Source organism: Stegostoma tigrinum, chromosome 39 (assembly GCF_030684315.1).
Source record: "Stegostoma tigrinum isolate sSteTig4 chromosome 39, sSteTig4.hap1, whole genome shotgun sequence".
Classification (NCBI taxonomy): Eukaryota; Metazoa; Chordata; class Chondrichthyes; order Orectolobiformes; family Stegostomatidae; genus Stegostoma; species Stegostoma tigrinum.
In genome coordinates this window covers 1,542,995-1,559,832 of record NC_081392.1, presented here as the reverse complement: position 1 = coordinate 1,559,832, position 16,838 = coordinate 1,542,995, and the positions used below count along the sequence as shown (strand labels likewise).

Here is a 16,838-nt window from a genome sequence, read left to right as displayed (position 1 = left end):
CCCTCCTAAAGCAGAGTTTGATGCCTAACCAACCAATGTACTCATCAGTGACAACTAAACTCGAACCTTCCTGGGAAGGTCTGAATCTCTGATAGAATCTCCCAATCACACTAACCTGCAAATCTCCCCAACCCTACTGTTACAAGTGACTTTTCTTTGAATATCATAATTCTGACTTGTCACTAACTAAAAATCACACTAACAGAATATTCCTCACAATAAAAACGTATGGAAATACAGCAATTGAGAGCCCTGCCTAAGAGTAATTCATGAAGCCAAAGTGCCAAACAATTTTTTTCCCTAAAATATATGTCATTTGTGAAACTTGACCCACGTCCTTAGAAAGGCCCATGTGGTCTGCAGCTCCTGGATTTGAAGCAGAGTCACTGTGGATGAACTAAAAACAGGGTAAAAGGGGAACTTATCACCTAATCTGGATCTTAACACCCCCTAAAAACAAAAACTGCTAATCAAAATGCTGTGCAGAATTACTGGAATGACTTCCATGAGTTAAGCTATGACGCAGACATTCCAGGATTATAGAGAGTTTAGCTTATGGACATTTGATCAGTATTAAAAGGGGCACAAATTGGGAGAAAGTACTTCTGCTTATTCTAAAGTCCAGGAGGAAGGGGCAGCTGTGGTAAAAAAGTAGAATTGTCTGGTACACATTTGGACGTCTCTTTGACATATGACAATTGATGACAAATCAAATTGTTCATCTTAAATCTAAGATGATTAGATTTGTGTCAGCTCTTGATATTAAGGAATTCTGGGCTAGAGTTGAGACTCGATTTTGCTGCTTCCAACATATACAACTTAATATAATTGCATGTGAAGATGTAGTGTCAAGGCCATGAAAAAGACTCCTACTTACGTCTGCATACAATCTTGTTGAGAATGTTCTTCAGCTCAACGGGACTCACTTCCATGTCCTGCAAAGAATCAAATCCCTCTTAGACCACAGCACTCATTTATTCTAACAGAATCACTCAACAACTCACTAAGGCTCCTCTGATAGCACCTTCTCTACCAACCCAAAAGTTGAGGGTAGCAGATGCATTGGAACCCGAGCCCTGCAAGTTCCACTCCACGCCACACACCATCCTACCCTGGAAATGTATTGCTGTTCCTTCATGGTGGCTGGGTCAGAATTCTGGAATTCTCTCTCCAATGGGTGTACGTCCAGCACAATGACCGCAGTTATTCAAGAAAACAATTCACTAATCACCTCCTCCAGAGCAACTCAGGAAGGGCAATAAATACTGGCAACACCCAGAGACACCCATGTCCCTTGTGTGAATAAGAACAATTTAAATTCCATTACTTCACAAGAACAACAAAAGGATCAAGTGGCAAGAATTTCTCTTAACTCAATACATCATGGTTTTAATGTTATACGGGTTTCACTGTTCTCTTCACCCCCCAATGCTCTGTATGGTCAATGTGAGGTCATTACAAACTGAAAAATGGATCACGGTAATTTCTCAGCTAATGGGTATGTGGGTTTCGTGCACTGAAACATCAATAGCAGCTTCTGAGCTAATTTGAATTCACCTTGCTTCGACAGCTGAACCTCAATTGTACAGCAACAGAGTCTGCTCCTCTACCAGTCAATGCTGACCACCACACGCCATCTATTGCCAAAGGGCAGAACAACAGCTTCTTCTCCAACACTAAACAGATTTTTGTCAAGATACTTGGATTTGCAGAGTCCCAGAGAGACATTTCCTCTCCCCTCAGCCAAGTCCAAGCCAAAACCTCGATGCTGTACCTGGAGATAATAATGAATGAAGAACTAGGGCCATGAGGGCAAACGGGAGCTTTCGAAATTCACTGTAAATTATTGGGGGAAGGAAGCCAACATGGCAGAAAGTGGAAGCAGACTACACCAGAAGACATTAACCCTCTCTCAGCAACACATGGCTGCTCTCCGGGCAAGCCAACTCTTGAGAATTGATGACAAATTGTGAATCTTGTCAAAGTGACAAGATCAGGAGTTCACCCTCAGAAACTTGTAGAAACAGAAAATAGGAGCAGGAGTAGGCCTTTGAGCCCGTACTGCCATTCACCATGATCATGGCTGGTCATCCAACTCAGTCGCCTGTTTCTGCTTTCTTGCCATACCTTTTCATCACTTGAGCCTAAGGACTGTATCCGACACCTTCCTGAAAACATTCATTGTTTGGGCCTCAACTTCTTTCCACGGCAGAGAATTCCACAGGGTCTCCAATGCCTGGGTGAGGACATTTCTTACTTGTTTCCCTCTTCCTGGTAACACACAGATCACTCTTATCTGTGGCTAGTGGTGGAGAGGTTGCCTTATTGCAGCAGCTGAGGAGAACACCAGCAGAGGCAGGAGAAGCCAGGACCCACTCCTTGCGCTTGGACAAAGTAGTGAGAGCTGCAGCCCTGCCATGCTCTACCTTGGGCAGGGAGCAGAGAAACAAAGTTACATGCCACCAAACCTGATGTACAATGCCTGGCAGAGTCTTCCAAAGCAGCAAGTGGAATTGTTGCTTGACTCTGTATATACCAAGCCCGTTCAAGTGCAAAGGCTGGTTCACACATACCAAAGCCATAATTAAAGCACCTACACAAATACAGGCCAATAATTTCCAGTAGGGCCCAGCAATTCTGTTTGGAAGTATTCCAGTGGTCAGATGCTGCGATCTACAATCATGTGATAATTGGTCTTTTGACACTTATTGCAAAAGGGAGCTTTTTTACCTGTTCAAATGCTTTTGCTGCTTCTTCCTACATCCAACTGAACTCTGTTTAATGTCCCGATAGTCAGTGGGGGAGGTGTTGGCCTTGTGGTGCTATCCCTTGACTATTAAATCACAGCTTTGTGTAAATGTTCATAAGGCCCAGATTTGAATCATGGCAGAATCATTAACCGTGGAATTTGAATTCAATAAATGATGACCATGAAACCAGTGTCAATTGTCGATTCATGTGACTCAAGACCCACAGCAACACAGCTGACTCTGGGCAGGTAGGGATGGACAATAAATGCCGGCTTATCTGGTGAAGCCAACATCCTGGGAATGAATATAAATTAAGAAATCTGGCATACCAGGTGGCAACAGGTGACAACTGTTTCAGCCAATACTGACTGGCACAAAAGCAGACAATGCTTTTTCCACCCTCCCTCCCCTCCCATCCCCGCCAACCCCAACAGGATGTGGGGCATCCGTAATTCACCCTTGAACTAAACAGCTTGCTAGGCCATTTCAGGAGGGCAGTTAAGAGTCAAGCACTTTGCTGTGGGACTGGAGTCACACTTAGACCAGACCAGGCAAGGACAGCAGTTTCCATCCCTGAAGGGCATTATAGAACCAGATGGGGTTTTATGAAAATTAAATTATAATCTATGTTAAACTATACTCAGGGCCACCATTTCTAAAATTAACTTGATATTTCAGGTTCATTAATGGAATTTTATTCACACAGCTGCCTTGTTGGGATTTGAAGCTATGTCTCCAAAGCATTAGCCTGGGCTTCTAGGATTACCAGCCCAGTGTCATCATCTATGTCACCATTGTGTGGCCACATCAGATAGAATGAACTTTTGTAAACCTTTCCAGTGATAAAATTTGTCGCTTTGCACTCAGTGTGGTAACAGAGGTTTATGAACTAATTATTAAACCCATAATTGGTTAAATTTGAAAACTGATTTTCAAATAAATCAAATTTCTACTTTTATGAAATAAAAACTGAAAGAACTGCAAATGCTGTAAGTCAGAAACAAAAACAGAGGTTGCTGGAAAGAAACGGCTCTGGGGAAGGTCACCAGACCTGAAACACTATCTCTGATTTCTCTCCACAGATGTTGCCTCCCTGGGTTTGTGGCCACACCTTCATAAAGGAGATATTCAAAGGCTCACATTCAGAGAAAACATGAGAGTTAACAATTATTGCACTTCAGTGTGCTGACCCCACCCTCAAAACAAAGTACTTGAACTGTTACTGTAAGTTACAAAACTTGTTACAATTATTGAAGGCAATAGAAGAGCACTTGCTGGATGAAATGCAAAAGTTGGTGGCCCTCTCCCAAATTTCTGCTTAACAGGAGAGATGTGCAATTATTTTTTTTAAAAATTCAGTCACGAAAGGCATGCATGACAGCTTAGTCTAACATTTGTTGCCCAGTCCTAATTGCCCAAAGGAAATTAAGAGTCAAATACAATGCGGAGAGTTTGGAATCACATCGGCCAGGCCAGGGATGGTGGCAGTTTCTATCCACGAAAGGTTATTAGTAAATAAGATCAGTTTTTATGACAATAGCAAATCCCATTAGGCCAGCTTTTACTCCAGGTTTCTATTGGGTTCAAACATCATCGTCTGTCAAGGTAGGAATCAAACCAACATGCTCAGAATGTTAGCCTGGATTACAAAGCAAGAGAGGCACAAACGGGGACAGACAGACAGAGAGAAACCACTTCCAATCAGAAACATCCATCGATCACAAGCCTCTTTTCCTGTCGCTGAGCCAATTCTGGATCCAACTCACCACCAATATTCCATGGAATCTCACTTTTCTGATTAAACTGTCACGTGACCTTGTCAAAAACCTCTAAATCTACAGAGAAAAATGCTACAGTACTGTCTTCATCCATCCTTGTCACTACTTCCTCAAAAAGTATGATTCAGTTATAGATAATCTTCGTTAGAATTGTGGTGGGAGGATAAGCTTGATTACGACTGCTTCTGTCACACCATCAATCCACATTTTTGATTCTGTCGTGATGGAGAGTTGAGGGCGGGGAAGAGTGAAGGAGGAGAGAGGCAGAGGGGAAAAAAAGAATGCCTCACTTTACAGAACATCATTTAAAATTAGAAGTCTCCTACATGGATAAAGGTGAGGGGGAATTTCCTCTCTTTGAGGCATTGGTCTATGAAAAAGCAAAGGAGCACTGTGCCTCGGAATCAGATCAGCAGTGATCTTATTGAGTAATGGAACAGGAAAAGAGCTAAAAACCTCCAGCAGCTCCTAGTCTTAGTGTCAGATACAGTCCTGACTGAATGGCCTTAGACTGTCTCCAAATTCTCTATTCTTTAAAACCTTGGGGGCTTCAACCGAAGAACCATGTACCAATACATCACTTGCTTTAAACACAAGCTCAAGTTTAAATCTCAGCCATTATTCAAACATGTAACTGAAGAATATGAAAGCAAAGACTGATTCTCCCAGATGTAGGAGAGATACAATAAAAGATATCATCCAAATTTTTAATTCACAACAGTGAGTGTATACCTACAGAGGGCACACATACAATGTTCAGAAGCCTCATAAATATTCCAATGTGTGCCTGTAATGCTTACATCTCCAGCCAATTGTTTGAAGATCGCTCTGAACCTTCGTTCCTCCTCAGTCTCATAGGCCTCAATCTGAGAAACATGGCGAGGCTGTTCAGCCTAGAAAACAGGCAACAGATGGTCAGTAAAACCTGAATCATAGGACCTTCATAGACTATCAAAGCAAAGAGACTAGAATATCATCTACAATCTTCTTTACCGTTGTCAAAATGAAGAGGTATTACAGCTTGTTTCAAAAATGGATAGATCTAATACAAGGTGCTCAGGAATGATAATTGTCAACTCTGGCTTGATAGGCTCCTGGAGGTAATCACATGACCTGCTCACATGCACCCAGTTAAACTCTCTTTACCCTATTGAGGGTATCTTGTTTTAAAAAGATGAGGAGTCCTAGGGGCATAACTTTCTGCAGATTATCGCTAATTAATTCTGAACTATCGCAAGGATGGGTCATCTTGACCAATGACAATAGTTAAGTGGAAGAGACAATAAGTGCAAGTAATGTTCATGTGTTCAGTAATGTTCAAGTAATTCTCAGACTATGATGCTGTTTTTCTGGGAATCTCGTCTGCAGGCTGTTTAGTGATGAATGCAAGGACTCACCAGAGATCTTGCCTCGTCTGGAGTCACCAATTTGTGCTGAGATGCCTCCCTGAATAGTTAAGGTCACGGCACGAGAATACAGAGTGCACACACCACACTGCAAACCCTTAGAGGACTGTAGTCCCTGCTAACAGCTAGATCATATGGACTGCAGTGCTTCAAGGAGGCAGCCCACTGTCACTCTAAGGGCATCTAGAGATGGGAAATAAATGCATCTCTTATGGGGGTGTGTGAATTCATGTGCATATTAGCCAAGTGTTCCCAACATACTTCCAGCTAGGCATTTGTAGTATTCGTAATGTTCTAGATATTGCTTCCACATCTAGGCTTCAGAAAGTTTTGAAGGCAGTAACACATGCACTCACAGCCACTAGCTGCTCTGCAATACAATTCAACCAAGAAGTTACTCTCCCTAGCTCAGTATAAGCAGTTAGCAGTGATGACTTCTGTCACAATATGCCTCATGTCCAGTGACTGTTGAATGGCAACGTAACCATCGTCCTGGCTGATTCTCACTGGGCTAGTGCAGTAAAGACAACTTTCTGAAACTCTAATCAATGAGTTACAGCAAACTTCAAAACATGGAGAGTAAAACACTTAATGTTTAGCTTAAGCTTAAATGCAGTTTTCAATTGATTTAAAACCAAGAAGGATTCAAGATACTTACTGGGCCAGCTACCATTTGTCTGAGGGCGAAACATAAAAGAGAGAACAGAAAGATAAAATTAAGATGTTGTAAACACAAAGCATATCCAAGCCAATTTGAGATATGAAACTTTAATCAGAACTGTATATAAACATAGACCACCGAAAGGGACTATTCGGTCCAGAGTTTATGTTCCAGGTTATGCTTCACATACTCTTGGGACATTGTCCTAAACAACAGCCTCCAACAATCACTGTTATAAACCCCTTTGACTTTCCCAAGTACATTACCTTGGAAACATTAGTGTAGCAAAAGTGCATTTCAATATTATCCTATTAATCTGAACTGTAGACATTTATATACGTAGGACAACAATTAGACACATCCAGGATAGATGCCTCACCAACCCCTCATCTTAACCATTCTGTACATCAATGAAACAAAATAAAAGAAAAGAAACATCTGTAGATGCCAGAAATCTGACAGCAGAAATAGCTGGAGGAACTCAGCAGGTTCAGTAGCATCTGTAGAGAGAAAGCAGAGTCAACATTTAGAGTCCAGTGACCCTTCTTCAGAACTGAATGCAACAATACCTAAAGATGATACTTAAGACAATGTCAGTTTTATTTGCGAAAGGTAACAGGACCGGAGATAAGGTGATTATTTCCTTCTGAGCAGGAGTTAAACCCACTTGTACAACTGCCCAATGTGTTTATGGCTCGTCTAGACCACCTTAAGCAACCCTGGTGAGGAGGAAGTAGTTGTGAGGGAAAGAAAAAGGGGTGAAATAGGAGATTATAATTTAAGAAAAGCAAAGACCTGCAAATGAGATAGCAAGAACTGCAGATGCTGGAATCAGAAAAGAAGGGCCCTGACCCAAAACATCAACTTTCCTGGTCCTCTGAAGCTGCCTGGCCTGCTGAGTTCCTCCAGCTCCACACTGGTGTTGTTAAGGAGCTGCGAATGGTGGAAATCAGAAAGAAAAACAGAAATTGCTGGGAATATACAGCAGGTCAGGCAGCATCAGTGAAGAGAAAGCAGATTTAACATTTTGGGTCCAATGACCCATCATCAGAAGTGATTGTTGCCAGGAAAAGGATGGTATATATGCTGAAGATGGGGTTGTGGTGTTGGAGCGAGCACACAGATGGTCAGACAAAGGAATGGGTAAAGGTCGGCGTGGGGAAATCAATAACTGCTAATGGGAACCATCAGTAACCGACAATGGGTTGTGTGTGGTAGTGGCCCATGTGATCATAAGGTCTGGCGCGCAGGGTTGTGGTAAGCACACGGGAGAAGGTGCTCAGACCCTATAATTAGTTATCTCCAATAGAAAGTCCCAAAGGCTGCAGTGTCTCTGAGTGGAAAATAAGGTGCTGTTCTTCTGTTGCAATTGTAATTTAACCAATTTTTCAATTCAGAGATTCTCACACAGGGACAACTGATCAAACTCAAAATTCCAAAACTACTAGAAACCCAACAACTTAAATCTCCTGGATGAGGACAAAGTAGAGGGGAAAGAAGTACCTGGAGAAAATTATTTGCTCACTTTCTCAGTTCAGCCATGGAACATCACCCACCACCACCAAACGTCTATCCGGCTCTCTACAATGTACCTGAAACCACTAGTGTCTGCTGACTGACTAAACTGGACAGCTCAACGTAAGGTGACAGTAGTATTCCAACAGCTTTTAATAGGAAGCTAGACTACAGGAGGCGTCAATAGTTCAAATCACACTTCAAAAACCCTAGTACATGGAGGGTGAACTTTTATGGAGTCAGGTCTGCAGCAAGGAAAAACAGATCCTTTGGTCCAACACGTGACCAGACATCACAAATTAATCTTGTCCCATTTGTCAGCTCGATGTCTTTTAAAATGCTTTAAGTGCACCAGCCTCCGCAAACATCCTCTGGCAGCTCATTCATACATGAATCACCCTCTGCGTGAAAAAGTTGTCCTTTAGGTCCTTTTTAAAATCTTTCCCCTCTCACATTAAATCTACGCCCTCTAGTTTTGGATCCCCTTCCCTGGTAAAAAGACCATGGCTATTCGCCCTATCCATGCCCCTCAATTTTATAAACCTCAGCATCCAATGTTCCAGTGAAAACAGCCCCAGCCTATTCAGCCTATCCCTGTAGCTCAAACCCTCTAGTCTCAACAACATCCTTGTAAATCTTTTCTGAACCCTTTCAAGTTTGGCAACATCATTCCTGCAGCAGGGAGATCAGAATCTCAACATAGTACTCCACAAGTGTCTTCACCAACGTCTTGTACAACTGCAACATGACATCCAAACTCCTACAAGGCATAGCAATTAGAAAGAATCTCTGCACGCACCCCCCCTCCCCACCCCTCCAACCCTCATCCTCAGTAAGGTGATCGGGGTCTGGAATACACTACTTGGGAGGGTAATTGAGATGGGTAACCTCACCACCATTACAAAAGAATGTACTTAGATGGATAATTGAAGTGTTATAATATTCAAGGCTACAGGCCTAATGCTGGAAATTGGAACCATTGTATATTGGGATTTTTTAGCGGTTATAGATTTGATAGGCCAAAGCCGCATCTGAACAATATGATTGAATGTTACACCAATATCTAGGGTTCCATCTTTTCTTCCAGAAAGATACCATGGCACCCTGCCAGTCCCTCATCCAACATCACCAAAAAGGATTATTAGACCACTATCATCTTGCAGTTTGTTTGATCTTGCGATGTACTAATTGTGACATACAAATCACAGGATTTAAACACTAATGTAATCTGTAAACTCACTCAAGCAGATTTATGTTCATTCTTGCACCTCCCCCCATTTCAGAATGAAGCTTGTACTGATTACTTATCTAATATTGCAGCTGGTCAATTACTTACTCCAAATGCGAGGTTGTGTTTTATTACAAATGCAAAACTTCCAGTTCCTGAAATTCACAAGCATGTTCTAAATGTGAATAAAGCTATCCTGGTTATACAAATGAAGCTGTGGTCAGTCAAAAGGATGTATATGCAGCACACTGCTAAAGCTCTAGTTTAACAAAACAGTGGAATATTTGCCTCATTTCACAGAGTCAGACATTTACAGGATGAGGCCATTTGGTCACATCTACACTGGTCAAAGATCCAACTATACTAGTGCCAGTTCCCATCTCTTGGCCTGTAGCCCTGGAGGGCTACAGGCCAAGAGATGGTGTAACTGAATAAATACTACCTAAATGTTACAAGAATTTCTGTCTCAACCACCTTTTCAGGCTATGAGCTCCAAACTCTGGCCAGCCTTTCTGCCTCTTACCTTAATTCTATGATCCTTGGTTATTGTCCCTTGTAATGGAAAAGTGCCTTCCTATCCACCTTATCCATGCCAGTCAGTCTTTTACTTCTGTCAGGTCACTTCTCAACCTTCACTCCTCCAAGAAAACAATCCCAATCTTTCCTTATAGCACAGGACCACCAGCCCAGGTAATGTCCTGATGAATCTCCTCTGCATCCGCTCTCACGCAACCTTATTCTTCCTATAGTGTTGTGACCAGCAGTGCGTGCAGCATTCCACCCGCAACCTAACCACCATTTATACAATTCCTGCTCTTGGATTGTGTGCCTTGGCTACCAAAAGCAAGTATCCTGTATCATTTCTTAATCATCTTATCTATATGCCCTGCTACCTTCAGGGATCTATGGAAACTCACAAGGTCCCTCTGATGTTCAGTAACTCCAGAATCCAACCATTCCAAATGTCATCTCTCACCTTCTTAGCCCTCCGTAAGTGCGTCCCTCCACTTTTTTTTTCAGGTTGAATTCCATTTGCCGCTGCTGTGCCCTATGTGCTGTCAATTGCGGACAATAATAGTTTTAATGGTACAACGTTAAAAAGCTGATGAAAAAGCTGTCAGGGCTTGTCCTCCACTGAGCTGTTGTGTAACTAACCTGAGGGGAGGGCTCAGCAGCTCATTACAAAAAAAATGCAGAAGATCCAACCCTGTGAAAGACCACACCCACCGATACCAGGATGCAAGAGGCCTAGTTACTCATTAGTGCACACGCATCTTTGATATGTTGGCACAGGATGGGGGTGGGGGTCCTCATGGTGCAGTGTCCCTGCCCCTGCCCCGGACTAGAAAGGCCCAGGTTCAAGTCCCACCTGCTCCAGAGGTGTGTAATAATATCTCTAAACAGGTTTATTAGAAAGATAAGTTAATTTAAAAAAATGAAATGTTGCCACAGATATACTCAGGCTGCATACTGTACTTTGACAATTTTCTTGCCAACTTCTGCACTTTATCCCAGAGAATTCATAAAAATATAGAATAGTAGGCATTTGGGCCCATCGAGCCTGGCCCATAGTTCAATATGATCATGACAGATTTTCTATCTGAAAGCCATACTCCCATGTTCTTCCCATATCTCTCAACACCTTCAAGTCTTAGAACTCAATTTCTTTCTGAAGACATCCAGAGCCTAGAGAATTTCAAAGTTTCATTATACCCCAATTAAAGACATTTCTTATCTAAAGGCCTATCTAGTATCCTAAGACTGTGACCTATCATGCTAAACACTCCTGACAGAGGCCCCTGCATCCAGTCTGTGCAGCCCTGTCAGAATTTTATATATCTCAATGAAATACCCCTCATTCTTCTAAACATTGGGGAACACAAGCTCCATCAAACCAATCTCTCCTCATAAGACAATCCTGTAAACCCAGGAATCAGTCTGGTGAACCTTCACCGTACATTCTCCAAGTCTGTTATGTCCTTTCTTGCACAAGAAGACCAAAACAGCACACAGTTCACCAGATGTGGTCTCATCAAACCCTGTAAAGCTACAGTAAGATGTCTTACTCCTGTACTTGAATCCTCTTGGGTCAAAGTCCTATCTGCCTTCCTAACTGTTTGCTGCACCAACATGCTCACTTTGAGTAACTAGTGTATAAGGGCATCTAGGTCTATTTGGGAAATGTTAATGCATAACCTATCACTGTTTAAATAATGCTGAGCCATTCCATTATGTTTTAGAGGTGGACGATTCACATTTCCCATATTACACTGCATCTGCCAAGTAGTTGTCCATTCAATCAACTTGCCTAAAGTGCTTTGAACTGACTACATCCTCTTCTCTCTCTCTCTCAATTCCATCCTTTTTGCCTCATCAACAAACTTGAAATATTGTATTTGATTTTCCCATTCAAATCATTGAGTGTAGCTGGGACCTCAGCACTGATCCTTGCTATTCCCCAATTATCACTACCTTCCACCTGAAAATGACCTACTTATTCCTATGTTTTCAGTTTAATAACTAATTCTCAATCCATGCCAGTATATTACCACCAAACCCAAGTGCTTTGATTTTGTATGATAAGTTTTGTGCAAACCTTAATCACAGAATCACTACAGCCAGGAAACAGGTCATTTAGCCCATTGAGTCAGCACTACAACTCTGAAGAGCAGCCCCCTACCCTATCCATATGACCCTACATTTCCCACGGCTAATCCACCTAGCTTGTACACCCTGGATTCAATGGGCAATTTAACATGGTCAATCCACCTGAAGTGCACATTTATGGACTGTAGCATGAAAATAAAGCACTTGCAGAAACCCCTGCAGACAGTACATCAATGTGCAACTCCACACAGTCACCCAAAGCTGGAATCAAGCCTGGGTCCCTAGTACTGTGACAGAGCAGCACTAACCACTGAGACACTGTGCTGCCCTTGTCAAAAGCCTTAAAATCCAAACACACCACATCTACTAGTTCTCCCTTATGTATTCTACTAGTTTACATGCAAATAAAGCAAGGGCGAAGTGAGAATCTTTTGCCGGCTAGGGCTTGGAAATGTGGTGAAGGCAGGTTCAATTGAAGCAGAGGGCAGTGGAAAATTGTTTAGAAAGATCTGATGTTCAACGAAATGGCAGGTGATTGGCAGTACATAGTAGAACTGCTGCAGGCACTTTGGACCAAATGGCTTCCTTCTGTGGCAGTCAATTCTGTGACTGTTACATCCTCAAAACAACTCCAGCAGATTTGTCAAATATGATTTCCTTTTCATAAATCCATGTTGACTTTGTCTAATCCCATTGTTATTACCCAAATGCCATGTTATCACATCCTTTATATTAGACTCTTAACATTTTCCAGACAACTGATGCTGAACAAATTAGTCTGCAATTCCTTCCTTTCAAAGGAGTGAGGCTACATCTGCCACCCTTAAATCCTCCACATCCACTGACTGCATCCTACATGGCTCTGCTTAAACAGCTATTCTCCAAGAGTAACCCTTTGGGAAAAAAAACTCCCGATGAAGCAGATGCCAGGGAATAGTGAGCAGGATCCTTTACTGAATGACCCCTCTATACTCTGGGACCCTGAGCCAGTAACACAATGGTTACATGTCAAGCAGAGATCAGCTAACACTGCCCAATTGTAGGAAATTGATTTCTTTGAGAAGACCAAATGCCCTGTCCACAAGAGCAGATGCCAAGAATAGATCACAAGGATGACACGCATTTGAATAGAATATGTAAGATAACAAAAGATACTGTAGTGTTCTACAGCCAATGAAATACACGAGAAGTGCAGTGGCTGTTGAAATGCAGACAAACAAAAAACGTACCAGGATGCTGCCTGAACTGGAGGGCTTATCTTATGAAGAGAGGTTGACTGAGCTCGGTCTCTTTTCATTGGAGAAAAGGAGGAGGAGAGGGGACCTAATTGAGGTATACAAGATAATGAGAGGCATAGATAGAGTTGATAGCCAGAGACTATTTCCCAGGGCAGAAACGGCTAGCACGAGGGGTCATAGTTTTAAGCTGGTTGGTGGAAAGTATAGAGGGGATGTCAGAGGCAGGTTCTTTACGCAGAGAGTTGTGGGAGCATGGAATGCGTTGTCAGCAGTTGTGGAAGCAAGGTCATTGGGGTCATTTAAGAGACTGCTGGACATGTATATGGTCACAGAAATTTGAGGGTGCATACATGAGGATCAATGGTCGGCACAACATTGTGGGCTGAAGGGCCTGTTCTGTGCTGTACTGTTCTATGTTCTATGTGAACACAATGAGATCCTGCAAATAATGAGATAACAAGGATGGTTGTGTAGAGGGGACTTGGATAGAAACATCTGCATTGCTGATGGGATCAGGGAGGCAGAATGAGTGAAGTATTTCATACAGGGGATTTTGCAAACAGATGGTAGAATTTGAATTCAATAAAAATCTGGCATTAAGAACCTAATTATGACCATAAATCCATTGTCGACTGTCAGAAAACCCCACCCGGGTCAATAACGTCCTTTAGGGAAGGAAACTACTATCCTGACCTGGTCCGGCCTACACGTGACCGCAGACTGACAGCAATGTGGTTGATTCTTAACTGCCTGCTGGGAAATTAGGGATGGGCAATAAACGTTGGCCTAGCCGACAATGCCCACATCCAGTGAATCAATAAAATGTTTGCTTGGGCATCCCTGACTCTATAGAAACTTTGTCTCCACCCCCCACAAAAAAAAATTTGGTCTTGCCAGAAAACCACCTGCCCATCCCAATGCTCAGAGTGTTACTTATTGGTCTCCCTCAGAGTGGAAGATTCTGTCTTTAGGGGGCCTGAAGCCACGAATGATGCTAATATACATGCAGGTATTTTTTTTATTATGGCAGTAAGTCTGCAAATCACACACAGCGATCCAGTCACACCAGCCAATAATCTGTGTAATTCTGTTCACTCTGCTACCTGGAATATGAGCATACCACAATGGCAGGAGTTAGGCCATTCCCTCCCTTCGAGCCTTTTTAGGGAACATGCACCAAAAGGCATCAGGAAAGATGTTGCCTCATCTCTTTTTAAATGAACAATGACCCCTAGTTCTGGACTCACCCACAAGAGAAACCATCATCTCCTCAATCACCCTATCAAAACCTCTCATGGTCTTATACTTAATCAATCAAGCCATCTCATCATTATAAACTCCAGTGTACAGAAGCCAAGACTGTCCAACTTTTCCCCATCGCCATTCCAGGCAATAGCCTGGTAGATCTTCTGAATCATTCCAATGCATTTGCATTTTTATTTAAATAAAGACGCCAAAACTGTATACCAGAGATCCGTGTAAGGCAACAGCGATCTCTTAGTGTATACACCACTTCAGCCAGTCATAATGACAGCTGGAAGGAAGTTACATAAAACTTTTCATGACAGGTCTACAGCTCAATCTTCCGACCTCTTGTAAACGAACTTCGCTGAACGAATCCCTCCCCTAAAATTCCCACTAAGTACCATGTATTTTGGGCCAGCAAGGATTGAAACCCGAAATAAGCCACGAAATTAACCATCTTAATGCCTGATGTTTTGCTCAAGTGTTCAGCTTCGGCTGAACGATTCCTTGGAGCGAGTGTGTTCAGATCTACGTCCAAATGTTAACTGGCAATGATACTGTCAGAAGCTTTGGGCTGAGTCTCGGTCAACTATCTATCAGGACACATCGATTAGAAGTAAAGCTAAATGGTGACTATTCCACGTGAGTCCGTAGCTCGGATGTGACTGGAGTTTAAATTAGAATGAAGTGGACAGCAGATTGAGTTTGCAGAGTTCTGTAATCGGCATTGCAAAATGCAATGGCCTGGCTTGTGCTCGACTTCCTTCAACGACTGCGATATTCACAAACGGGGCGCGGCCAAGTCGAAACCCGACAGGATACTGGGAACTTTGATCCCAGGCCAAGTTCGTATACCCATGGACGGAGCTAAAACATTTCTCAAATCGATGAATCGTGCTGAACGGGTCGGGGGCAAAGAGTCCTACGAGTTGATGAACCCCACCCATTCAAAACAATGTTGAATGGTGTGTATGAAGGAGTTGGAGGAACAGGCAGACAGCATTGAAAATTTACACAAAGTAAATGAATATTAAAAGTAGCAAGCGGTTGGTTTCAAATCGTTCTCATTTTCTTTTTCTGAAAACTCCAATCTGAGTTTTACAAGAGGTAGCTTACCCAATGACACCGGCCAGTCCCTGTAGTAGTTGGCCCGAAAGGCCCCCGCCGACGCCGCCACCGCCACCCAAAAACTTCGCAATGTTAAACATGGCGAGGGCACAGATTCAAATGAGTGTAAGGAAGAGCTACAACAAAAAAACAGAAAGAGATCAATATGAACCTCGCCAAGTTCCCAGGCTCGGACAGCGCAACAATGTTACGGCCCCGTCAGTGTCAGGGCCCGTACCGTACATACAATGTTACGGCCCCGTCAGTGTCAGGGCCCGCACCGTACATGCAACTACACACATTGACTTAGAATTTCAACCAAAATCCCACAAATGCAGGCTTTTTCAAGAGATGAAATCTCTCCTTACCGACTAGGATCCAGCAAAAAGTGCGAATGGCACAGCCTCTCACTTTCGGCAGCCGGATTTGGGTGAAAAGCCGTCAGTCCGGTTGCGCTGCCTGTCCCCGCCCCCGTATTACTGGGTCCTACCGCACCCTCGCCTTCGAATTATGCGCAGTCAGATTTAGTCAAAAATCAAATGGGCTTAGATCCACTTCACAGAGCTGTAACAACACGGGAGAAGGCGACTAGGTTATTTGGCTGTTGGAATAAGCAAGTCACTCAGATCCTCTTCCCTCGCCTTCTCCTCATAACGTTCTTCCTTTTCAAACAACAGTCTCATTCCGAAAACAAATGTTGGCGATCACAGCGAGTCAAGTAGCGTCCACAGAGAGAGAGCAAGCTCACGTTTTGAGCCTAGATGTCTCTTCATCAGTGCTCTCGTTCCCTTTTTGAACGTTTCAATTGAATCTGCCTGCAGCACCTGTGGGGCAGCTCACTCCATTCTCTCTGCCGGAAATATTTTTTGTCGCCTGTACCGATTATTATGAAGTGTTCCCTCTTATCCTTTCACTATTGCGAACTTTATACCTGTCCACTCTAACCTGACTCCTCACAATTAGGAACACCCAAATCTCCCTGCAGCCTTCTTTAGTCCAAGATAAACATTCTCAGCTTATACAATCTATCTTGATATCTGAAATTCCTCATTTCTGGAATCATTCTCATTCATCTCTCCTGAACTCTTTCCAATGCTTTCATATCTGTTAAAGAATGATGCTCAGAACTGTGCACAAAACTTCATCTGAGGTCTGACCTTGGGGGAGAAAGGGTCAGTTAGCTCAAGTTGATTGCTGTATCCCAGAATGTTGTGGGAAGTAAGGGAGGAAATTTGGAGGCACTTTGCAGAAATATTTGTGTCATCTATCACAACAGGTGATGTGCCTGATCACTAAAGGATGG

General features: G+C 42.9%; 1 protein-coding gene across 1 annotated transcript in view; it reads right to left on the bottom strand.

Moving 5' to 3' along the window:
• capns1b (calpain, small subunit 1 b) overlaps positions 1 to 16,330 on the bottom strand; it is a 34,790-nt gene extending 18,460 nt beyond the window's left edge. Inside the window, exons 1-5 of the mRNA XM_048522191.2 lie at positions 15,904 to 16,330; positions 15,545 to 15,672; positions 6,593 to 6,611; positions 5,329 to 5,421; positions 878 to 935 (exon numbers count right to left, since the gene is read on the bottom strand). Coding sequence (XP_048378148.1) covers positions 878 to 935; positions 5,329 to 5,421; positions 6,593 to 6,611; positions 15,545 to 15,636 — 262 coding nt within the window. The 5' untranslated portion in view covers positions 15,637 to 15,672; positions 15,904 to 16,330. The remainder of the gene's footprint in view (positions 1 to 877; positions 936 to 5,328; positions 5,422 to 6,592; positions 6,612 to 15,544; positions 15,673 to 15,903) is intronic.
• Between the last annotated feature and the right edge of the window lie 508 nt (positions 16,331 to 16,838).